The sequence below is a fragment of the Bos taurus genome, chromosome X, assembly GCF_002263795.3.
Source record: "Bos taurus isolate L1 Dominette 01449 registration number 42190680 breed Hereford chromosome X, ARS-UCD2.0, whole genome shotgun sequence".
NCBI lineage: Eukaryota > Metazoa > Chordata > Mammalia > Artiodactyla > Bovidae > Bos > Bos taurus.
The window spans coordinates 55181475-55207938 of record NC_037357.1 but is presented as its reverse complement, the minus strand read 5'-3'; the positions used below and the strand labels follow the sequence as shown (position 1 = coordinate 55207938).

The 26464-nt window shown below is 36.8% G+C and overlaps 1 protein-coding gene across 2 annotated transcripts in view; it reads right to left on the bottom strand.

The window, feature by feature from the left end:
* The window catches only part of RADX (RPA1 related single stranded DNA binding protein, X-linked), a 99885-nt gene that overhangs the window by 7076 nt on the left and 66345 nt on the right, over positions 1–26464 (bottom strand). The window contains exons 11-13 of one of the 2 annotated variants that reach the window (XM_002699835.7): positions 24282–24355; positions 12418–12708; positions 5339–5506 (exon numbers count right to left, since the gene is read on the bottom strand). In XM_002699835.7, coding sequence (XP_002699881.1) covers positions 5339–5506; positions 12418–12708; positions 24282–24355 — 533 coding nt within the window. Of the gene's footprint in view, positions 1–5338; positions 5507–12417; positions 12712–24281; positions 24356–26464 lie in introns of both variants that reach the window. The other variant, XM_005227839.5, reaches the window with a different exon arrangement.

The following is a 26464-nucleotide window of genomic DNA, read 5'->3' as shown; positions in this document are numbered from 1 at the left end:
TAAAAGTATTTGCAACACACAATGAAGGTTAAATTTTTACAATATGCAGAAAGAACTTACAAATTAATTTAAAAAAGAACTCATAGAAAAATGGAAAAAACTAGCATAGAAAGTTCTAGAAAGTTCACAGAAAAATATAAATGGCCAATAAATATATGAAGATACTGAACCTTAGAAATAATTCAGAACTGCAAATGAAAATAATGATAGCAATACATTTTGCCCATCACCTGCCAAAGATTAACAAGACTGATACTATCCAGTATTTTTAAAGGAGTGAGTCAAGTGGCACTCTTTCTTTTGGTTGAAGTGTGAACCGTTATAACCTTTTTGAAGGACATTTTGACAATACCTACCAAAATTTTGGGCTTCCCTGATGTCTCAGACAGTAAAGAATCTGCCTGCAATGCAGGAGACCCAGGTTCAATCCCTGGGTTGGGAAGATCCCCTGGACAAGGAGATGGCAATCCACTCTAGTATTCTTGCCCAGGAAATCCCTTGCATAGAGAAGCCTCATGGCTACAGTCCGCAGGTCACAAAGAGTCAGACACGACTGAGTGACTAACTTTCACTTTTCACTTACACCAAAATTTTAAATTTGGTGACATCTAAGAAGTAGGTAAAGGAGTACATCAAGGCTGTATATTGTCACCCTGCTTATTTAACTTATATGTAGAGTACATCATGAGAAATGCTGGGCTGAATGAAGCACAAGCTAGAATCAAGATTGCCGGGAGAAAAATCAGTAACCTCAGATATGCAGATGACACCACCCTGGTGGCAGAAAGTGAAGAAGAACTAAAGAGCCTCTTGATGAAAGTGAAAGAGGAAAGTGAAAAAGTTGGCTTGAAACTCAACATTCAGAAAACTAAGATCATGGCATCCAGTCCCATCACTTCATGGCAAATAGATGGGGAAACAGTGGAAACAGTGACAGACTTTATTTTGGGGGGCTCCAAAATCACTGCAGATGGTGATTGCAGCCATGAAATTAAAAGATGCTTATTCCTTGGGAGAAAAGTTATGATCAACCTAGACAGTATATTAAAAAGCAGAGACATTACTTTGTCAACAAAGGTCTGTCTAGTGAAAGCTATGGTTTTTCCAGTAGTCATGTATGGATGTGAGAGTTGGACTATAAAGAAAGCTGAGTGCTGAAGAATTGATGCTTTTGAACTGTGGTGTTGGAGGAGACTCTTGAGAGTCCCTTTGACTACAAGGAGATCCAACCAGTCCATCCTAAAGGAAATCAGTCCTGAATATTCATTGGAAGGACTGATGCTGAAATTCCAATCCTTTGGCCACCTGATGGGAAGAAGTGACTCATTTGAAAAGACCCTGACGCTGGGAAAGATTGAAGGCGGGAGGAGAAGGGGCCGACAGAGGATGAGACAGTTGGACGGCATCACCGACTCAATGGACATGAGTTTGAGTAAGCTCCGGGACTTGGTGATAAGACAGAGAGGCCTGGCATGCTGCAGTCCATGGGGCCACAAAGAGTTGGACACGACTGAGCGACTGAACTGAACTGAAGAATTCATCTTACAGATATATAAGTGCACAAAGATTATAGATTATATATACATACACATGGGGCTTCCCTGGTGGCTCAACGGTAAAGAATCTGTCTGTCAACACAGAAGATGCGAGTTCAATCCCTAATCCAGGAAGATCCCCTGGAGGAGGAAATGGCAACCCACTCCAGTCTTCTTGCCTGGGAAATCCCATGGACAGAGGAGCCTGGCAGGCTACAGTCCATGGGGTCACAAAAGAGTCAGACACAACTTAGCAACTGAACACCAGCAACATACATTCACACAGATAGATACAGATACTCATTTCAGTACTGTTTGCCAGTATAAAAAACATTTGGAAACAATCTAAATGCCCATCAATATGTGACTAATTAAGTAAATACCGGTATAGCTACACAGTGGAGTATTTATAGCTACTAAAACGAAAGAGGTAGCTCTCTATATATTGATACTAACATGAAAACTATTCAAGTGTTAAAAGATAAAAGTTGGTTATGAAACCATGTATAGTATAATTCCATGTATGTATCTAAGAGACAGAGAAACAGACTGTATGTGTGCATGCGTGCTTGTGTATGTGAGACAGAAAGAATATACTGTCAAATGTAAAAATAATTTCTTAAAGGATTCAAATACAGGTTATCTCCAGAGAGTGGGTGGGCTGGTAGAAAGGGATGAACCTTCAAAGGCGGGAGGGAAACTTTCAGTTTTACCCTGTACCTTTTGGTATTGTTTGATTTTTTAAATTATGAACATGGATAGCTTTTATAATAAAAAACTAGTTCATAAAAATGTTGAAAAGATGATACCAATGTTATACTGTAAGCCACTGTATTACTTTATTCTGTATATTTTTTAAAATTAGTTTATTTTAATTTAATTTTATTTAATTTAATTTTATTTAATTTATTTATTTAAATTAGTTTAATTTAATCACTTTACAATATTGTGGTGGTTTTTGCCATACACTGACATGAATCAGCCATGGGTGAACATGTGTACCCCCTCCCGAACCCTGGTCCCACCTCCCTCCCCATCCCATCCCTCTGGGTTGTCCCAGTGCACCAGCTTTGAGTGCCCTGTTTCATGCACTGAACTTGGACTGGTCATGTATTTCACATATGGTAATATACGTGTTTCAATGCTATTCTCCAGAGAAGGCAATGGCACCCCACTCCAGTACACTTGCCTGGAAAATCCCATGGATGGAGGAGCCTGGTGGGCTGCAGTCCATGGGGTCGCTAGGAGTCGGACACGACTGAGCGACTTCACTTTCTCTTTTCACTTTCATGCATTGGAGAAGGAAATGGCAACCCACTCCAGTGTTCTTGCCTGGAGAATCCCAGGGACGGGGGAGCCTGGTGTGCTGCCATCTCTGGGGTCACACAGAGTCGGACACGATTGAAGTGACTTAGCATAGCATAGCAATGCTATTCTCTCAAATCATCCCACCCCCGCCTTCTCCCACAGAGTCCAAAAGTCTGTTCTTTATATCTGTGTCTCTTTTGTGTATCTTTCCGTTTGTAATTATGGAGGGAATGGAAATGTTTCGAACCAAATTGATCTGTGCTCAAATCCTAGCTGTTATCTATGTTGATGAATCTCTCTGATCTTCAGTTTAATCATCTATCAACAGGGGATAATAATGTTTACCTTGCAAGGCTCTTCTTGTTAGGATTAGTTGTAACTTATGTAAAATGTCCAGGCACAATGCTTTGCAGTGAGCTAAATGGACACTATCATTATGCCATGAAAAATATGGTATTCCATGTTTGAAATGAATTACCTTGCTTTTGATTATATCACTTCTCTCTTCTAGTGATTCTTGCCCTTCATGTCCCAAATATTAACTGCTCTGGCAGAATGGTACCAGGTATTTTCACATGATCATGTTAAGTGACTGCTGGAAGAACGCTGGCTCTAGCAAGTAGTGGGTAACTGTGAATTTTGTCTTCATTTTTTTATATCGTTAATAACATACACAAACAGCAGAAGAAACATGACAGAAGTGGATACTGTAGTGAAGCAAGAGCAAGAGTTCCACAAAGATTTAAAGTACAGATTAGGGTCCTAATTACCAAATCCAGAGTTACTGACAGTCTAAGGAGCTGAAACGTAAGAAGTAATGTGTATGCATGCTCAGCTGCGCCTGACTTTTTGCAATCCCATGGACTGCAGCTTGCCAGCCTCCTCTGTCCATGGGATTTCCCAGGCAAGAATACTGGAGTGGGGTGCCATTTTCTCCCCCAGGGAATATTCCTGACACAGGAATTAAACCCACATCTCCTGTGTTTCCTGAATTGGCAAGTAGATTCTTTACCACTGAGCCACCTGGGAAGCCCCATATGAAGTAATACTGCAAGTTAATATATCATCTTTAAAATGGACTGTGGGAAAAATAAAGAACCTTATCTCTTACAAAACTGGATACTTAAGTTCAGTTTGAAGTGAAGTGTTAGTTGCTCAGTTGTGTCTGACTCTTTGTGACCCCATGGACTTTAGCCCACCAGGCTCCTCTGTCCATGGAGTTCTCTGGGTAAGAATACTAGAGTGGGTTGCCAGGCCTTCTCCAGGGGATCTTCCTAATCCAGGGATTGAACCTGGGTCTCCCATATTGCAGGCAGTTTCTTTACCATCTGAGCCACCAGGGAAGTTCAGTTTGCAGTAACCATTACTGCCAAAAGTTACTTCATCATCAGGCACAACTCCTAAGACTTGTTTAAAAACAACATACACTCAAGAGTTTCATCAGCTTAGAAAGACCCACCACAAAATCCCAAGATAATAAGGCCTTTCTTTAGTGCTTTTTTAAAGGGAATATTCATATAATCTCAATTAAAATTGCTAGAAACTTTACCACATGCTTAGGAAATAGAAATGACAGAAGAAAGTGAATAGGATAATTATAATTGGAATGTAATTTTACTCATATATATATAAATGATTTAAAGTTCAGGATGTTAAATAGCAGCCTAAACAATTCGTTGGTTGAAGGGTTTCACTATTGGGATTACACACATGCTTAGGAGTCCCCAAGGAATTTATTGCATAGCACTTGAATAACTATTTATAAGAGAAAACAATTGTACTGTACTATAGTATGGGGCTTCCCTGGTAGCTCAGCTGGTAAAGAATCCACCTGCAATCCAGGGGACCCCAGTTTGATTCCTAGGTCAGGAAGATCCCCTGGAGAAGGGATAGGCTACCCACTCCAGTATTCCTGGGCTTCCCTGGTGGCTCAGATGGTAAAGAATCCGCCTGCAATGCGGGAAACCTGGGTTCTATCCCTGGGTTGGGAAGATCCCCTGGAGGAGGGCATGGCAACTCACTCTAGTATTCTTGCCTGGAAAATACCCATGGACAGAGGAACCTAGCAGCCAAAGTCCATGGGGCCACAAAGAATTGGTAATGACTGAGTGACTAAGCACACAGTATGGAGGCACTGAGATTTCAGGCAATTATAAGGTGAAAGGACAAATTGTCTTGCCTGAATTAAAAGGAGAGAGGAGTAGAAGCTGCACTGTTCTGTATGCATACCACTTCAGTTTAGCGAATACTTACATTTAGAAATGTATTATAAAAGAACATTCTTAATGCCTGCCTGGAATAGAAACCATTAATCTATCCAATTTTATTTTTAAATATATTCTCATTTATCTTTGGGTACCTTTACCAAATAACTCTTCAAACTGTATCAAATGTTAAAGCTAGAACTGTTTATATAGTAACATCTTAAGGTTGGGACCATTTGCATTATTAATTAATTTTATTTTCTGACTGCAAAGATCCTGAGATTGTCTTACCTGCAAGTACTCTTGAACCTGTAGTTTTTTCACTGCTAGTTGATGCCTGTGGATACACACAGCTGTAATTCATGCAGGTTAATAATGTGTCTACTTGAGATGTTTGGGCATCTTGTAGAGAATACATGGGGAGGAAAGCCACATCGATTGCTATCTCATGGTTCAGACCTGTTACAGAAAAATCACACATTATTAAAAGTGTAGTTAGTAACATGGTGCTAATGAGGCCAGATCTGATGGTCTGATCCTCACATGTGCCAGATAGCTTCAAAACTATAAAAAAATAACTTTCAAAACTAAGGGACTAAGCCCTTTGCTGTGCAAATGCTTATAAATACATTGTACTGATTGAAAGAGGAGACACTTTAGAGCAATCTAGCATCATTGTTGGAAATAACAGTCCCAAATCTTTTAAATATTGATGGATGGCTTAAATATTAATATCTAGAGAACAGCCTAGTCACAAAAATGAAGACATGTAGAGAATTTTCATCATCATTTATGATAGATGCCATTACAGGACAGGAGAATTCAGAGATAAGTACTGGTTCTCTTACTGCCATTTTGGACTTATGGATATAAGACTCAAGCAAGGCCAGGGATGGAAGTACCAAGGTTCCATTTGTCCTCAAACATACAAGAAAAATTTCAGTCACTCACCATTAGGGCGAGAAAAGGTTGCAGCTTGGGGGAACCACCACCATGCATCCTGACCTATGTCTGTTGTCTCTTTATGAGGGTCAGTGTCAGCTAGGGTGGATTAAAAAAAGACTTCTGACAGGCAAGGGTTTTAGCTGGGTATTCAAGCATGAGTAGCGCTTAAATAGAGAGAAGGGTATTTCAGGTAGGGCAGGAAGAAGCCAAAAGTACAGGCCAGAGTAAGGAAACCATCTTGACTGGATGAAGGAAAAATATGCAGAGCACAGCTTGAAAACTCTGAATTCTACCCACTCAAACCAGAAACTTAGAAGTTATCCTTAACTCTTCCCTTTCATTCTTCCCTGATATTTAGTCAGCAAGTCCTATAGATTCTATGACTTCAGTATCTACACTATTCATCCCATAGCAATTCTTAAGTATAGAGCATGAGCCAATGATATGTAAACAAGTCCTTCCAGTTAAGCTGTAAACTGATCCAGAAACTCAAGTCCATTCTTTGTTTTTTATGGGTAAACAACATTAAGTTCCATAGCTTTAACTTAACAAACAACTAAGGGCTACTTAAAGCTTTTTAAGGATTACTAAAATCTGGTATTCATAAACTAAAATAGTCATACCATCTAGAATTTACTGTGGATTCCAATTCAGTATTGTAACTCCCTCATAACTCAGCAATGCTGCAAAACTCATGTCAGTGTGCATACTGGTATTCTATTTCCTTGATTCTAATACCAAATCTAAGGCATACCATCAATTTAATAATGGGTTTTTAATAAAAAGAAAACACTGCATTAAATGTACCCATTGACCATAAGATGCATTCCAACTTGCAAATGTAAAAAAAGAGAAAGAGTGCTTTAGAATTGAGAAAATATCAAGTTGGAAACCTTGATTTTTAGGAAGATAGCTTTATTATCATTGTGTCATTGACACTATTATGAGTTGCTTTCTAAATTATAGAATACTGTGAGTTTAGCTTCAACATTACTGGTAAAATTTGTCATGAGTTGTTTGGCTAAACTAGAGTTCAGAGTGCAAATGTATAAGCAAATATGCCCAAGGCCGCTGTACTTGATGTTCCTGTACATAGAATGCTCTTTCCCCAGATAAACACACAGCTTGGTCCTTCACCTCTGTTAGGTGTCTGGTGAAATGTTATTTTCTTAGGGAGACCTCCCTGACCACTCCATTTAAAATTTAGCCATTTCCAATGACAGCACTCTCCAACCCCTTTCTTTTAGCATTGATCATTATACCTCATTTCACCACAGGGCTCTGTTATCGTTTGCATTAACTCATGTAACCTCAGTCCCAAGAGCAGCACTGAGCATGCCTTAGGTGCTCAGTAAATATTTGTGAAATTGAGTAAAAGAAAGTATACGTGCGCATTTCAATGTACAATTTTCAACTACTTAGACTTTAGGACATTTGTGCACTGTATTCAAATACGAATTCATCCATATTCACAATAGCAAAAGAGATGAACACAAATATCCTCCCCACAATGTACAGGTATAATGCACTTCAATGGTGACAATTTATGTGTTACTTAGGTAACTTGCAACATACTACCTAGGTAAGTGTGGTAATATATGTGGATTATATTAAAAATTAGAGGGAAATAGAAAATCAACAAAATAAGCTCATATTCCTCTTTTGTAAAGTGTATTGTATGCAATTTATATATCTTCCTCTCAAATTCTTCGTTATCACTGTATTCCTTTTCCAATGAAAGTCTATGTGTTTGTGTGTGTATGTGTTGGGTAGGATCCCACCACCTAGCATAGTACTTGGTATATGCTATATTTTATGAAATCTAAAATATCATTGTTTTTTAAGATGATCATTATTTTTTACACCACTAAGGAAAAAAATACTACCAATTAAACAAAGGCATGGCATCAATTTTAAGATGCATATACATTTTAAAAGATATTAACATACGGGGAAAAAAGTGTGTCTTACACTGATGAAATCTGATAGTAGGTACTTAAGGTTTAAGGATTAAATTACTTTTATTATGCAATGGAATAAGGGACAGAATTAAGGGGTAGCAACAGTAACCTATACAATCCAGTGTGCTGCTCCATTTGGGATACAAGAATGAGAAGCATGTCAGTGGAATAGGATATCCTAAGGATACAGCCAGTGAAGAAACCAAGAGGAAGGGAATCCAGTTCTACTCAGATTTTAATGGTTCAAGTAGCCTTCAACATGGAAGGAGGCATTCCTCAGGGCTACAAATAATTGGTCCTGAGCCTGCAGGCTAGTGCCAAGGAGGGCAGGAATTATGTTGCTCTGCTTAGTTGCTTTAATAAGAGGAAAAAATCAAGAGAAGTAAAGCCTTATGATTTCCATGTAACTACAGCATATTACATTACTTTGATGTTAATGCAATTACTTACTTACAATTTGTGATGATTTAAATGCATTTTCCAGAAAAGGAAAAGAATGATACAAAATTTTTTGACCAAAAAAATCCTGATTAAAAAGTCTACAAAACACTATCTTAACATTCTCCTTGCTGCTGCTGCTAAGTCACTTCAGTCGTGTCCGACTCTGTGCGACCCCATAGACGGCAGCCCACCAGGCTCCCCTGTCCCTGGGATTCTCCAGGCAAGAACACTGGAGTGGGTTGCCATTTCCTTCTCCAATGCATGAAAGTGAAAAATGAAAGTGAAGTCACTCAGTCGTGTCTGATTCTTAGCGACCCCATGGACTACAGCCCACCAGGCTCCTCCGTCCACGGGATTTTCCAGGCAAGAGTACTGGAGTGGGGTGCCATTGCCTTCTCCGAACATTCTCCTTAAATTACACCTATTGTTACTGGAGTTTGTATCTCTTGATATCCAAGAGATAAACAGATGGCTTTCAGAGGTTTACTAAAGGTTGGCTGAGTAATTATTTTCCTTACTGTCTAAGTCAAATGCAAACTGAAGCTTTAATTGACTCATAGCATTTCATGAGCAACTATTAGTAAATTAGTGTTTGCAGAATCAATGATGTACTAATGCCATCTTTAAGTCCGATCAAGCTTTTGAGAAGTATCTTCTTAATATTTTAAGTGAGAAACAATTCTTAAAATTGACCAACAGATTAAAAAGCTTATACTTGGGCCAAATGCATTGAAAATTTCATCTTACTTCATTCAAATATCTTCTCTTTGAAGTATGTTATTATGTAATATGCAATGGGCTGAGATTTTAGCACATACTATCTACTTATTTGAGTTAAGTGAGATGGCATAACAAGAATTATTAACACAAGAATTGGTACTTTTGGGATAGGTTTCTGATATTGCCACAGTACCCAACTGGTTGTTGGGAGCCATCTGAATTGTGGGAAGGAAGATTAATAATTCTGTGCAGTATTTTCAATAATGATTCACCCTAGAGCAGTCAGAGCTAACGACCAAGTAATGGGATTATGGTCTGAATAACCTTTCTGGCTCCCAGAATAAGACACTTCAAAATTACTGGGCCCTCCAGAGATCAGCAAGATAAAGCTGAAGGATAATAAACTACTAGAAGGTAGTATCAGTGTAGGTTGTACACTCTTAATGTCAGAAGAACTTTAAAAATCATTCAGACTTATCTGCCTTCATTGGTATAGCCAGTTATATCTGAAAACAGGGATCTAGAATAGGGGTCAGCAAACTATGAGCTGGGGGCAGGGATCAAATGTAGCTTCTACCTGGTTTCAAAGAATCCATGGCCTAGGAAACTTTTTTTTCATTTTAAATGGTTGGAAAAAAAAGAATATTTCGTGATACATGAAAATTACATGCAATTCAAATTTAACTGTCTATAAATAAAGTTTTAGTTAAACATAGTCAGGCACATTCATTTACACATTGTCTATGACTGCTTTCACACTAAAACAGCACAGCAATGAAGTATCACCTCACACCTGTCAGATCAGCCATCATTAAAAAGTAAAAATGGAACTACCATATGACTCCTGGCTATATATATATATATATAAAAACCCCACTAATTTGAAAAGATACACACACCCTATGTTCATAGCAGCATTAATGATAACTGCCAAGATATGGACGCAACATAAGTGACCATCAACAGATGAATGGATAAAGGAGATGTGGTGCACATGCACAATAGAATACTACTCACTCATAAAAAAGAATAAAAATTTGCCATTTGTAACAACATGGATGGACTTGCAGAGCATTATATTAAATGAAATAAGTCAGACAGAGAAAGACAAACACTATATGATATTGCTTATATGTGGAATCTAAAAAATAAAACAAACTAGTGAGTATAACAAAAAAGAGGCAGACACAGATATAGAGAACAAACTAGTTGTTATGGGAAGGGGGAAGAGAGAAGGGGGAGGGACATTATAAGGGTAAGGGATTAAGACATGATTTCTCATTATGGCCTGACTTTTACCTATCTAGTAGGTAAGACTAGAAGATATTCAGGATTGTTTTATCTTTAAAATTAAGTACCTCATCAGGAACGATCCCTTTTCTCCCTTCCTGCAAGAAAACTCACAGAAAATTACTACTGGATGCTGGTAATTTGTTATTTACAGGCACCTAGTAATACTTACTTTTTCTGTTTTATTTTATTTATTTATTTTTCTTTTTAAAAAATTTTATTTGTTTTATTTTAAATGTTCTGTTTTATTTAATCCACAGGTAGCTTATTTTTCAATGTTTTTATCCCTGTAAATCCACTTACGCCCTTGAAAAATGGTAGGATATAAAACAGTCCAATTCTAACATGAATTACAGCTGGTTAGGCATAACAACAAATTAGCCTCCTTTACATCTGATTCTTGCTTTTCGGTGACACATAAGATAGCTGAAATGTTTAGAGGATCAGTAACATGTTGAAAAGAAGAAAAATATTCAATTTCTATGACTCCAAATGAACTCATGATTTTCATGGTTACTTCTTGTGATGTATGGGAAATCTCTGCTGTAATTTGTTTCCTCGATATAAAACTAAGATAGATAAACTACCCAAAGAGACCAAGCAATGCAGTCTAGTAAAAAGAAGCATTTGAAACTTAGATCTGAGACTGTCTAACAGTCAGTGGGAATTCATACTTTTCATAAATTATATACATATACACAATCACATGGATGTAATATTTATATGTGAGGAGGTAGGGAAGAAGAGTGGGAGAGAGTAAGGGGGAAAAAGGAATCTTGATAAAGGTCAAGGTAATTCATTCCAGTACTAGAGATATAAAAATCTATGAAATACATTTTCTTTCAGGCATTAAATTAATTTGCTAATGGCATTGCATCATTCTTTCACTTAAGGTAATCATATCTTCCTTTCAAGTACAAATAAAAAATTTCCCTTGATCTAGAGAGTACCTCACTTTGGCTAAGATTTTATTTCATAATTAACTTTGTGTACATTTTTCATTCATGAGAAACAAAATTTAAAAATGAAGTTTAAAAATGTGTTGACTTTAAATTTTTATAAGTTCCATAGCTACATGTCAGTTTAGAACAACCTGAGAAAATAAGTTTATTGTCACTTATCAGACAATATAGTTTTGGGACTTCCTGGTTGGTCCAGTGGTTAAGACTTCGAGCTTCCACTGTAGGGGGCTCGGTTTCGATCCCTGGTAGGGAACAAAGATCCTGCATGCTGTGCGGCATGGCCAAAAAAAGAGAAAAGACAAGGTCGTTTTTTTCAGTAGCTTCTTTCTTTTCAACCTAAGTTACTTGAGAATTTTATTTTCTTCACAGGCTAAACAGACAGAAGTTCATAGGATCTTCTCTTAATTATCCCTTTCTCTTTAACCGACATTTTACCCTTTAGTGGTTCAGATGCACTGAGAAAGAAAGGCAGAGAATATGAGCAAGAAAGTGGTGGCTAAAGGAGAAGAGAATCGGTTTTAGAGACAGTCGGTCAGGGAATAGAAAAGTTCCCTTGGTTCCCACTCTTCTCTCCTCAAATACTTTCCAAGGATTTGCCAATATTTAAAAGCACACAATTAAAGCTTCATGTATTCTAGGATGTGTTCCCATTCCTTTGGTTTGAGCCAAACAGGAGCTCTTTGGGTTTAACTTTTTTTTTGGATGGGTGGAGGTGAAATGTTTAGTTTTTTTTGGTTTTTTTTTGTTTTTTTTTTTAAGCAAAATAATATCATCTGTATTTAAATTATGTCACGTAAATAACATTCACAAGGGCTTTCCTGGTGGCTCAAATGGTAAAGAGTCTACTTGCAATGTGGGAGACCTGGGTTGGATCCCTGGGTTGGGAAGATCCCCTGGAGAAAGGCACGGTAACCCACTCCAGTATTCTTGCCTGGAGACTCTCCATGGACAGAGGACCCTAGCAGGCTATAGTCCATGGGCTCGCAGGACATGACTGAGCAGCAAAGCACAAGGAGACAGTAACATTCAAAGAAAAGAACAGGTGACTTACCTAAGATGGTTAATTCAAAATGTCCAAGGCTTCGGGCGCTCTTAAAATGATCAAGTTTTGGGACCTTTCCTTCTGGTGGTACGTATTTTGCAGGCTGAGAATTAAACTGCTGACCAAGAAAATGTCTGTGCTCGGAACTAAATTTTCGTGGAATACTTTCAGGATGAACCCGGCTGTAACGCAGGTGATCTATCAAGCTGAACTTCTTGTCTCTCCACAGCTGACTTTCCCATTTATCACTTATAGTTTTTTTGGCTCTCACTACGAAGGTATGACTGGGGTTTTCTCGACCTGCTAAAGAAACAATGAGATAAACACAAATAAACTATTACTTATATTAAACATAAATAAACTATTATTTATATTACTCATAAACTAATGAAATCAGGTAATTCAGTACAAAGAAGCAGATTAATAAGAAATAGCTTAATTAACTGTAAAAATCAAACAGCCACCTAGAAAACATAAACTGAATGTCCAAAAGATAAATGTTATTAAAGTGAGGAATGAACTAAAATTTGCCTTCAAAATAAACTTTTACTCCAAAGTATTAAAAATATTGTTTTCTCTGTTGCTGGAATTAATGAGATTTTTAATTATCTTCTTTATACTTTTTCTGTCTTTCCTAAATGTTCTTAAACAAACAAACATTCCTTTTATTTTCAGTGATAAATTCAAGTTAAGTCAAATTCATGAGAATAAGAACATTTAGAGATTGAACCACTCCTCACTACTTGTAGAAGGTAAGCTTAAAATAAATTTTGTTAACTTTTGCTAAAAGTACCCTGAACAAATACAAAATATAGTCTATTTCTTGGATATAACACTCTTTCAAAAGGACCATTTATATGATATTCCTTTCAGATATAAATAACATATGAAAAACAAAGAGGGAACTAAATTGAAAGACCACTTCAACTCTTGATTGTTCTCTGTCATCAAGTGCATTTATCATTTATGTACAACTTACTTAACATATTTAGTTTCTAAGGCAGAATATAATTTATCTCTTACACACTGTGATATTCATTCACTCAGCAAACCTATTATGTACCAGATACTGCACTGAGGAATTTGGTAAAATAACATTTTAATTTAATAATATACACTGGAATCTGAAGACATAGAGTAGAATCAGTAAAAAAGCCAGATTTTAGCACTTCTCACTTTGTCAGTTCTGCTAGCTCAGACAACCTGAAGCAAATTGTTTTTTCAGAACTTCATTCCTAAGTTTAATAAGGTTGCTGAATTGCTTCCTTGTATGCTGCTCGTGCCTTGGCGTTTATTATTTTCCTAATATAAAAGACCTTGCTGAGACAGAAGGGTGTTTCAACAGCGAGGTTTCAGTGTGGTTAATATATCACTTCTGCTTTTGGACTTTATTCCATATCCCCAGACTACTTTCTTGGTTTCTTAACCCTAGACAGAGACTGAACATTTATTACAAGGTAAAATACTAGACTGAATTTTGAGAGAAGATAAAGAAGTTGAACTTCTTACCAGGAATTTAAAATACTGCAATATTACAAAAGAGTTTCTTTTTAATTCTCAAAATTTAGTTGATGAACACACTTAACTTCCTTATAATACCGCTTGATAACAAAAAGGATAGAACATATAATCACATGTGAAAAGGAAAGGACTCAATAAAAGCCAAGAGGAAAACTCTAATAGGACTAAACTGGAGATTGGGCAATGGATTTAATCCTTTTATCTTCTAGAAATGAATTCCTCTTATCTAAACTAATAAAAGTACATAATCAGATCAGCAATAAGTAGATATTAGAACCCAATATAGTGAGAATTCCTGACTGATTTGTTCTAAAATATGCAAAGAACAAGTTATAGGCCATTCCAATTTTGAAAAATTAAATAATTTCATCTACTCCATAGGAAAAAAAATCCTCTAATTCACACTGTCTGATAAGAATAAGTCTGATAGTCTGATATATTTTCTGTGCTTGTGTTCTCATTTGAGTGTTAAGAACTGGCAAGGTTTAATGCTCACATGAAAAAGTTCTTCTGAAAAAAATAATGTATAGTTTTTTAATTTGGTAACTTGGGACTGTAACTATCTCAATTATATGTTTCAAAATTAATACAAATGGGTATGAGATCAGTACAGGAGATATTGGCAGTCACCGGTTATGAATAGTAAGATTTCAAGGGCAACAATTAGGAAAGAGACAAAATGTATCTAGAGTTCAGGTTTTTCTAAAAATGGAAAATCATATACTATAATTCTTCAATTTTTAGCTTGAATATTACTAATATTACCATACAAAACACATTATGCTTTAGGCCCAATACATAACTAAGATGGGCTTCCTGGTGGCTCAGTGGTAAAGAATCCACCTGCAAAGCAAGAGACCCAGGTTTGATTCCTGGGTTGGGAAGATCCCCTGGAGGGCACGGCAACCCACTCCAGTATTCTTGCCTGGAGAATCCCATGGACAGAGGAGCCTGGTGGGCTACAGTCCATAGGGTCACCAAGAGTCAGACACGACTGAAATGACTGAGCATGCACATATGCACATATCTAAGATACAGCTTAATTACCTAGCAAAATTATACACACACATATATAATTATTTATCAGAATTATAGTAATCATTCTTATTTTAGTGAATCATTTTACCCTTATTCCTGATGAGAATGGATATATATTTTAATGAAGAAAAATTTCAGAATACCACATTTAGGTTGTGAGTTGAAAAGGTCATTGTATAAATGTGTATGTGTGGTGATTTTGTTTCTTCACTGAATCTACACTAAGCATTTCATTGTGTGGATAAGAGTGACAGGTAGGGGTGTATGAAGGCATAGGGGAGTGGGAAGAGCTATTTCCTTTGCCTCTTTCCTGTTTGCCTTCAATGACCCCATGCTGGTGCAAGAGCTACAAGACTGGAAAAAAACAGGGTATTTCAGTCAGTGATCAGGTCTGTGCTTGGTAGCAAACATATAAGGACTTTGTAAAGGATGGTGTAAGTCAGAAGCTACTTATAATGTCTTATGATCTCAGTAGTACTATCACTGTTTATTGCTAGATTTTCAGTGTATGTCTCATTTACTTATGTTACCAGATACAAAGGATAAGATGTTAAACTCTGTAATCTTCAAAATACCTAACACAATCAAATTGCATACACAAATTAGCTATATATTCACAAAATGAGTACTTTTGAATTTACACACATAATAATTTCCAAAACTAACATGAAACATATCTGGGAATACATTAGTAACCATGTTGACACATATAGATCCAAATTCATTAATTAAGCCTGAAATATAATAACACAAAGGGGACTGTGTAAAACTAGAAAGCTTCTGCATGGCAAAGGAAACCATCAACACAAAGGAAAGGCAACCTACTGAATGGGAGAAAGTGACTGCAAATCATATATCTGATATGGGGTTAATATCCAAATATATAAATAATTTGTTTACCTCAGTAAACAAAAATAAGCAATATGATTAAAAAGGGGGCAGAGGATCTGAATAGACATTTTCCCAAAGGCATACAGTTGGCATACAGGTACATAAAAAGATGTTTAACATTATTATTAGCAAAATGCAAATAAAACCCATAAGGTATCATCTCACACCTGTTAATATGGATATTATCAAAAATACAAGAATAAACAAGTGTTGGTGAGCATGTGGAAAAAAGTCAACCCTTATGCACTGTGGGAATGTAAACTGGTACAGCCACTATGAATACAGTATGGAGGTTCCTCAAAAAAATAAAAATAGAACAACAATATGATCCAGCAATTCCACTAGTGGGTATTTATCCAAAGAAATAAAAAACACTAACTCATAAAGATATATATACCCCCATGTCCACTGTAGCATTATTTACAATAGCCAAGACCTGAAAACAACCTAAGTGCCCATCAATGAATGAATGGATAAAGAAAATGTGGTATATTATTATTCATTCATAAAGGGAAATCTTAACTTGGATGAATCTTGAGGACACTATGCTAAGTTAAGTAAGTCAGACGAAGACAAATATTATATGATCTTACTTACATGTGGAATAAAAAAAAGACCACTCAAAAAAACAAGCTCACAGATACAGAAAACTGACTGATGGTTGCCAGAAACAAGGGTTTGGGAGGGGATAGGTGAAGTGGGTCAAAAGTTATAAAATAAATAAGTCAAGGAGATGTAATGTACAGCTTGGTGACTATAGTTAATACCATACTGCATATCTGAAACTTACTAAGAGTAGATCTTTTTCATCACAAGAAAACAAATTTTTATAACTATGTATGGTAATGAATGTTAACTAGACTTATTGTGGTAATCATTCTGCTATACATACAAATACCAAATCATTATGCTGTACACCTGAAATTAATATAATATTATATGCTAATTATACCTCAATTTAAAAAAGAAAAAATGTAAAAGAGTTTTGTAAATTAGGAAGAACCATTATCAACTTCATCTATCGGACACTTCTTGAGAAACTATCTCCTTAACAGGTATGCTATAGTGGGGATTTGGGACACTACACTAACTGAATAAGATTTGATCTTTTGCTCACACTCTAGTTAAATTTCTCTATTTTTTTTTTAACAATTCTGACCATTTAAATTTAATTATCAGTTTCTTTAAGGTTTGCTTGCTCTGAATAGCTAAAAGTTATCAATATACTTTAAATATTGATAATAATTAAGAAAATAAAGAGAAATTAAATTTAAAGGGAATTATTTATAATCCTGGGCAAAATAATTTATTATGAAAATCATATAGATTCAAAAAAAGTAAAAAATTAAACCAGTCATTCATATGGTAACACATCCCAGGGTTTATACTCACATAATCTGTAAGAATTAACGGATTATTTTTACTTAGTTTCCAGATTTTTTCTGTAGAGGGATGCTATACAAATGTGACAACTCTGAGAAACATTTACAGTTTAAAAAGTACTTTTGAACATCTGTTTAAAAGTCTTAGGCTAATTTTATTAAGTAAATAAAGGGATGCTATCATCCCTTTTGAGTGCATGCCAGTCACTGAGTCCCATCCAACTCTTTGCAATGCCATGGACTGTAGCCAACCAGGCTCCACTGTCCATGGAATTTCCCAGGCAAGAATACTGGAGTGGGTTGCCATTTCCTCCTCCAGGGGATCTTCTTGACCCAGGGACTGAACCCGCATCTCCTGCACTGGCAGCTGATTCTTTACTACTGAGCCATCTGGGAAGCCTGATGTCAATTTCAGAGATGAGTAGGTTGACATATAGAGTGACTGAGTTACCTCTGTTCACACAAGTTAAAAAACAACCAACCAACCAACCCTGAGGTATAGTATTATGGTACATAAATAAAAATGAAAATACAACATAACAACTTTTAGGATTCAGTGAAAGTAGTGATCAGAGGGAAATTTATAACATAAATACTGATATTAAAAAAGATATTCAATAATGTAACATTAAACTTAAAGGAACTAGGAGTGACAGAAGTAATTATGCTTGAAGTAATTATGCTTAAAATAAATATAAATGAAACAGAGAATAAAAAACATAATAGAATCTAAGAAAGCAAAAGTTTGTCCTATGTAAAGGCCAGCAAAATTGATAATCGTCACCTCTACAGACCCAAGGAGTGAAGACATAAATAACTAAATTCAAAAATACAATGTGATTCATTACAGAGATAAGAAGAATTAAAATAGAATACTATGAACAATCATACACCATAAATTAGAAAACTGAGCTGAAACAAATTCATAAAAGCAAAAAAAATTGCCAAAACTCATTCAAAAGAAAAAAAAGGAAAAAAAAAATCTCCACAGACCTATAGCAAGTAACAAAAGAGTCCAAAATGCAGTACTTGGATGCAATCTCAAAAACGACTGAATGATCTCTGTTCGTTTCCAAGGCAAACCATTCAATATCACAGTAATCCAAGTCTATGCCCCAACCAGTAATGCTGAAGAAGCTGAAGTTGAATGGTTCTATGAAGACCTACAAGACCTTTTAGAACTAACATCCAAAAAAGATGTCCTTTTCATTATAGGGGACTGGAACGCAAAAGTAGGAAGTCAAGAAACACCTGAAGTAACAGGCAAATTTGGCCTTGGAATACAGAATGAAGCAGGGCAAAGACTAATAGAGTTTTGCCAAGAAAATGCACTGGTCATAGCAAACACCCTCTTCCAACAACACTAGAGAAGACTCTATACATGGACATCACCAGATGGTCAACACCAAAATCAGCTTGATTATATTCTTTGCAGCCAAAGATGGAGAAGCTCTATACAGTCAGCAAAAACAAGACTGGTAGCTGACTGTGGCTCAGATCATGAACTCCTTATTGCCAAATTCAGACTTAAATTGAAGAAAGTAGGGAAAACCACTAGACCATTCAGGTATGACCTAAATCAAATCCCTCATGATTATACAGTGGAAGTGAGAAATAGATTTAAGGGCCTAGATCTGATAGAGTGCCTGATGAGCTATGAATGTTCGTGACATTGTACAGGAGACAGGGATCAAGACCATCCCCATGGAAAAGAAATGCAAAAAAGCAAAATGGCTGTCTGGGGAGGCCTTACAAATAGCTGTGAAAAGAAGAGAAGCGAAAAGCAAAGGAGAAAAGGAAAGATATAAACATCTGAATGCAGAGTTCCAAAGAATAGCAAGAAGAGATAAGAAAGCCTTCTTCAGCGACCAATGCAAAGAAATAGAGGAAAACAATAGAATGGGAAAGACTAGAGATCTCTTCAAGAAAATTAGAGATACCAAAGGAACATTTCATGCAAAGATAGGCTCGATAAAGGACAGAAATGGTATGGACCTAACACAAGCAGAAGATATTAAGAAGAGATGGCAAGAATACACAGAAGAACTGTACAAAAAAGATCTTCATGACCCAGATAATCACGATGGTGTGATCACTGACCTAGAGCCAGACATCCCGGAATGTGAAGTCAAGTGGGCCTTAGAAAGCATCACCACAAACAAAGCTAGTGGAGGTGATAGAATTCCAGTTGAGCTATTCCAAATCCTGAAAGATGATGCTGTGAAAGTAATGCACTCAATATGCCAGCAAATTTGGAAAACTCAGCAGAGGCCACAGGACTGGAAAAGGTCAGTTTTCATTCCAATCCCAAAGAAAGGCAATGCCAAAGAATGCTCAAACTACCACACAATTGTACTCATCTCACACGCTAGTAAAGTAATGCTTAAAATTGTCCAAGCCAGGCTCCAGCAATATGTGAACCCTGACCTTCCAGATGTTCAAGCTGGTTTTAGAAAAAGCAGAGGAACAGAGATCAAATTGCCAACATCCGCTGGATCATGGAAAAAGCAAGAGAGTTCCAGAAAAGCATCTATTTCTGCTTTATTGACTATGCCAAAGCCTTTGACTGTGTGGATCACAATAAACTGTGGAAAATTCTGAAAGAGATGGGAATACCAGACCACCTGATCTGCCTCTTGAGAAATTTGTATGCAGATCAGGAAGCAACAGTTAGAACTGGACATGGAACAACAGACTGGTTCCAAATAGGAAAAGGAGTTCGTCAAGGCTGTATATTGTCACCCTGTTTATTTAACTTATGTGCAGAGTACATCATGAGAAACGCTGGACTGGAAGAAACACAAGCTGGAATCAAGATTGCCGGGAGAAATATCAATAACCTCAGGTATGCAGATGATACCACCCTTATGGCAGAAAGTGAAGAGGAACTAAAAAGCCTCTTGATGAAAGTGAAAGAGGAGAGTGAAAAAGTTGGCTTAAAGCTCAACATTCAGAAAACAAAGATCATGGCATCTGGTCCCATCACTTCATGGGAAATAGATGGGGAAACAGTGGAAACAGTGTCAGACTTTATTTTTCTGGGCTCCAAAATCACTGCAGATGGTGACTGCAGCCATGAAATTAAAAGACGCTTACTTCTTGGAAGGAAAGTTATGACCAACCTAGATAGAATATTCAAAAGCAGAGACATTACTTTGCCAACAAAGGTTCGTCCAGTCAAGGCTATGGTTTTTCCTGTGGTCATGTATGGATGTGAGAGTTGGGACTGTGAAGAAGGTTGAGTACCGAAGCATTGATGCTTTTGAACTGTGGTGTTGGAGAAGACTCTTGAGAGTCCCTTGGAGTGCAGAGAGATCCAACCAGTCCATTCTGAAGGAGATCAGCCCTGGGATTTCTTTGGAAGGAATGATGCTAAAGCTGAAATCCAGTACTTTGGCCTCCTCATGCGCAGAGTTGACTCATTGGAAAAGACTCTGATGCTGGGAGGGATTGGGGGCAAGAGGAGAAGGGGACGACAGAGGATGAGATGGCTGGATGGCATCACTGACTCGATGGACATGAGTCTCAGTGAACTCTGGGAGTTGGTGATGGACAGGGAGGCCTGGCGTGCTGCGATTCATGGGGTCACAAAGAGTCAGACACGACTGAGCGACTGATCTGATCTGATAGCAAGTAAAGAGATTCAAAAGAAAATTTAAAAGGCTATTCCATTTAAAATAGCAACTAAAAGAATAAAATACCTAGGAATAAAGTTTAAGCAAGGAGGTGAAAGACTTCTATACTGAAAACTACAAAACATTGTTGAAATAAATTAAAGAATACCTAAAAATGAACAGAAAGAAATCCCATGTTAATGGACTAGAAGAACTAATATTATTAAGACATCAATACTATCCAAAGTACCTGCAGACTCAACGCAACCCATATCAAAATCCCAAAAGCTTATTTTGCAGAAATGGTCAAATGGATTCTTAAATTTTATATGGAATTACAAGTCCTCAACGCTAAAGCAATCTTGAACAACAGGGACAAAGTTGGAGGGCTCATACACCCCAATTTCAACAGCTGATACAAAGCTATAGTAATCAAAATACTGTGGTGCTGGCATAGGGACATACATATAGACCAGTGAAAAATAATTTGATATTTAACAATGGTTTTCAATTCAGTGGATACTAAGTCAATGCAATTTTTCCTATTCATTGTCCATGGACTACAGGAAACTTAGTGATACTTCCCCATGTTGATGGCAATAATTTATCTGACCATTAACAACCTTTCAAGTTTATATTGGTTCTACTTCAAATCCAAGAGGCCTGTGCTCTGGACTCTGTTTTCTAAGTGGTTATTACACCTCAGTCTATAATCATTTAGGCCTCTAGTTCTTAAATGTCCATGAGCAGTTTTAGTTTTAGTTCCTATTCACCACTTAATCTTTTTTGTTTCTGCCACTTAGGGATTTTTAATTCTTGCTTTCAACTTGGTTATATATTTATACTACAATGATTTCCCCCTTATTTTCTATCTTTTATTTGGGGTGGAGTACAATCCAAATCCCTTTGTGGGTTCTTAATCTGTCAGACTGACTAGAAGTCAATTCTCAAATAAGAATAACTCATAAAGCAAGAAGGATCTAAAGTATTAAAATGTCTACAGAGACGACCCCTTATAAGATCTGCTTTAAACAAACTCACTTTAAGGATACCCTGCCAGAACTAAATTTGTGTCAGAAAATTTGTGTCACTTCAGAAAAAAAAGCCCCAAAACTGAAACTACAACTATCTTTTAAGCTTTAACTACGGTTATTGTCAAATAAAAATTAAACTTCCTACTTCATTCTTCTCTTAATTAAAAATAGTACATCTGAAGGAATGTACTACCAGGGAACCAATTTACTAAGTGTTGTTCAGTTCAGTTACTCAGTTGTGTCCGACACTTTTTGACCCCATGAACCATAGCACGCCAGGCCTCCCTGTCCATCACCAACTTCTGGAGTCTACCCAAACCCATGTCCATTGTGTCAGTGATGCCATCCAACCATCTCATCTTCTGTTGTCCCCTTTTCCTCCTGCCCTCAATCTTTCCCAGCATCAAGGTCTTTTCAAATGAGTCACTTCTTTCCATCAGCTGGCCAAAGTATTGGAGTTTCAGTTTCAACCTCAGGGCCTCCAATGAACACCCAGGACTGATCTCCTTTAGGATGGACTGGTTAGATCTCCTTGGAGTCCAAGGGACTCTCAAGAGTCTTCTCCAACACCACAGTTCAAAAGCATCAATTGTTCGGCGCTCAGCCTTCTTTATAGTCCAACTCTCATATCCATACATGACCGCTGGAAAAACCATATCCTTGACTAGACAGACCTTTGTCGGCAAAGTAATGTCTCTGCCTTTTAATATGCTGTCTAGGTTGGTCATAACTTTCCTTCCAAGGAGCAAGCGTCTTTTAATTTCACGGCTGCAATCACCATCTGCAGTGATTTCAGAGCCCAGAAAAATAAAGTCAGCCACTGTTTCCACTGTTTCCCCATCTATTTGCCATGAAGTGATGGGACCAGATGCCATGATATTAGTTTTCTGAATGTTGAGCTTTAAGCGAACTTTTTCACTCTCCTCTTTCACTTTCATCAAGAGGCTCTTTAGTTCCTCTTCACTTTCTGCCATCAGGGTGGTGTCATCTGCATATCTGAGGTTACTGGCATTTCTCCTGGCAATCTTGATTCCAGCTTGTGCTTCTTCCAGCCCAGCATTTCTTATGACGTACTCTGCATATAAGTTAAATAAGCAGGGTAACAATATACAGCCTTGACGTACTCCTTTTCCTATTTAGAACCAGTCTGTTGTTCCATGTCCAGTTCTATCTGTTGCTTCTTGACCTGCATACAGGTTTCTCAAGAGGCAGGTCAGGTGGTCTGGTATTCCCATCTCTTTCAGAATTTTCCACAGTTTATTGTGATCCACACAGTCAAAGGCTTTGGCATAGTCAATAAAGCAGAAATAGATGTTTTTCTGGAACTCTCTTGCTTTTTCCATGATCCAGCGGATGTTGGCAATTTGATCTCTGGTTCCTCTGCCTTTTCTAAAACCAGCTTGAACATCTGGAAGGTCAGGGTTCACATATTGCTGAAGCCTGGCTTGGAGATTTTTGAGCATTACTTTACTAGCATGTGAGATGAGTCCAATTGTGTGGTAGTCTGAGTATTCTTTGGCGTTGACTTTCTTTGGGATTGGAATGAAAACTGACCTTTTCCAGTCCTGTGGCCACTGCTGAGTTTTCCAAATTTGCTGGAAAATTAAGTGTAGCACTTTCACACCATCATGTTTTAGGAATTGAAACAGCTCAACTGGAATTCCATCACCTCCACTAGCTTTGTTCGTAGTGATTCTTCCTAAGGCCCACCTGACTTCATATTCCAGGATGTCTGGCTCTAGGTGAGTGTGAGTAATCACACCTTCGTGATTATCTTGGTCGTGAAGATCTTTCTTGTACAGTTCTTCTGTGTATTCTTGCCACCTCTTCTTAATATCTTCTGCTTCTGTTAGGTCCATACCATTTCTGTCCTTTATTGTGTCCATCTTTGCATGAAATGTTCCCTTGGTATCTCTAATTTTCTTGAAGATATCTCTAGTCTTTCCCATTCTATTGTTTTCCTCCATTTCTTTGTATTGATTGCTGAGGAAGGCTTTCTTATCCCTCCTTGCTATTCTTTGGAACTCTGCATTCAAATGGGAATATCTTTACTTTTCTCCTTTGCTTTTCGCTTCTCTTCTTTTCAAAGCTATTTGTAAGGCCTCCCCAGACAGCCATTTTGCTTTTTTGCATTTCTTTTTCTTAGGGAATTAAGTGTTGTACTGGTGCAAAATTCAGAACAATTTTGGACTAGTACTTTTGACAAGGATTTCAGGTAATATAAATAAAAATGAAACAAAAATAACTAGCTACATATCTACTTAAAGTATTTATATTATGCCAGTGGCAGGCACAACCCAAAAATGCACAATCAAATCAAACAGCAGTATGTATATAATAATAGTGTTCCACAAAGTCTTCATAAAATCATTATCATTATCAAACCAACATACAGTCGGAGGAGCTTGGCATGCTTGGTTTACTTTCTTTTGTTTGTGAAGAAGTTTCTGGTTGAGGTACAGGAATTCTGCAAAAGATTAAAAAAAGATAACAGTTATAAAAACAGACTTTAATGGGAAAACTGTTTCCATTTGGAATTTATTCTAATCCAATACAATTAGAAAATTTATAGGTTTAGTTTCTTGAAAGTAATGCATTAGAAATGTAAGGAAAACACATTCAAATTCTGAACAAATATCCATACTAACATAATTCAAATACTGAAACAGAGTTATATGTTTTTTTAAGGAGTATTACACAAAAGAAAGTATTCAACTTTTATTAAATTAGTTGACACTAAAGATGGACATATATATATTTCATTCCCTACAATATAAATTAAATTATTCAGTGGCCTCCTTTCATATTTGCTTTGTTCAAATATTCTGGAAAACAAACTGCCTTAACTCTCCAACCTCATTTCAGAGTTTTCTATAAGCCTCATGCTGCTTCAAAACATCACGTTTTTCCTTCAGCCAGAAAAACCTTATTCCCCCTTTCCTTTGCCTGGTTAACTCTTATTCAGCCTTCAAAATTTAGTTCGTAGCATTATTTTCTATAAGAAGCCATCCTTGATCTCTACTCAAGGTTCACTAATCTTTATTTATGCTGTAATAGCTCTAAGAATAAATATTATCATACCACTCACCACATGATATTAAAATTACTGGCTTTTCAGTTTATTTCCTCTACCAGATTCTACTTGCTCTACAAAAACATAGACTTTATCTATTTTTGTATCTCCACAGAATAGCCACTCAATAATTGTTTATTGAAAGAAAAATAAGTGAAAAGGAAGCATCTTATTTTGAAGCTGACGAGAGAAACTTGCACTTATAACAAAGACCTCCTTCTTAAAAACTTTCAGTAAATTTCTATGATGAGTATTTTCTGCTGTTGTAGTTCCAAAACTAAAAGCATAAAGCAAAACAGAAGTGCCATGTTGTAGAATACTGCATAATACTGCTCAGCTTACTTAAGCAATAGAAATGTCTGTTACAATAACAGTATTCTTCATTTTATGAATGAGTTCTTAATGAATGCAAAGAACAAGCTTTCATGAAGGAAGACTTCATTTAAAGAACTCCAGGAAATAAAAACACGTTTTATAGTTGTAATTAAAACTTTTTTCTGAATATCAAAAAATGGTTTATTTCTAAAAATTAATAAACTGATAACATCAGCTCTCAGATATATTTAAATAAATAAAAATTTTTAGTTAGATTACATGTATTTTGAGATCATTAAACAGTATGTATATACTTTTAAATAGGGTCTTCCCGGGTGGCACAGTGGTAAAGAGTCTGCCTGCCAATGCAGGAGATGTGAGTTTGATCCCTGGGTCGAGAAGATACCCTGGAGTAGGAAATGACAACCCACTCTAGTATTCTTGCTTGGAAAATTCCATGGACAGAGGAGCTTGGCAGGCTACAGTCCATGGAGTTGCAGAGTCAGACATGACTGAACAATCGAGCACATACAGCAGCATATACTTTAAAATACATGGTGTTATAAAGTGATTTTTTTCATCTGAAACAAATTAGAAGTAGTTTTCCAAATTCTGACAGCATCATTATATTGTATAGAATTTTTTTAAGTGGCTTAGGAAAGTTTTACTGAAACATACAATTATTCATTTGTATGCCTTAAGTGTCTTAAAGGTGAGGGCCTAAATGACAGAAGTGGAGATATCAATGTCTATGGGTACCAACTGAGGAAACTGAAAAAAAGAGATGAAAACTTAAAGCATAAGAAATATAACAGGATGCCTGAGGAAAGAAAGGGAACAGATGGCTAAGACAATAATGTTAAATATGGTGGATAGTAGCTGAATAGTATAAAAATTATGTCAGAGGCAATAAGCTGCACTCTTCATCAACTTATTGGCCTTAGATAAAAGTCATATAGATTGTATAGTATGCCATGCCCTCATTGATATAACAGTATTATAATTAATATTGTAGTCTTTCCTGTGGTCTTCCCCAGTGGCTCAGTGATAAAGAATCACCTGCCAGTGCAGGAGACATGGGTTCAACCCCTGGGTCAGGAAGATTCCCTGGAGAAGGCAATGGCAATCCACTGCAGTATCCTTGCCTGGAAAATCTCATGGACAGAGGAGGGTGGCAAAGATTTGGAC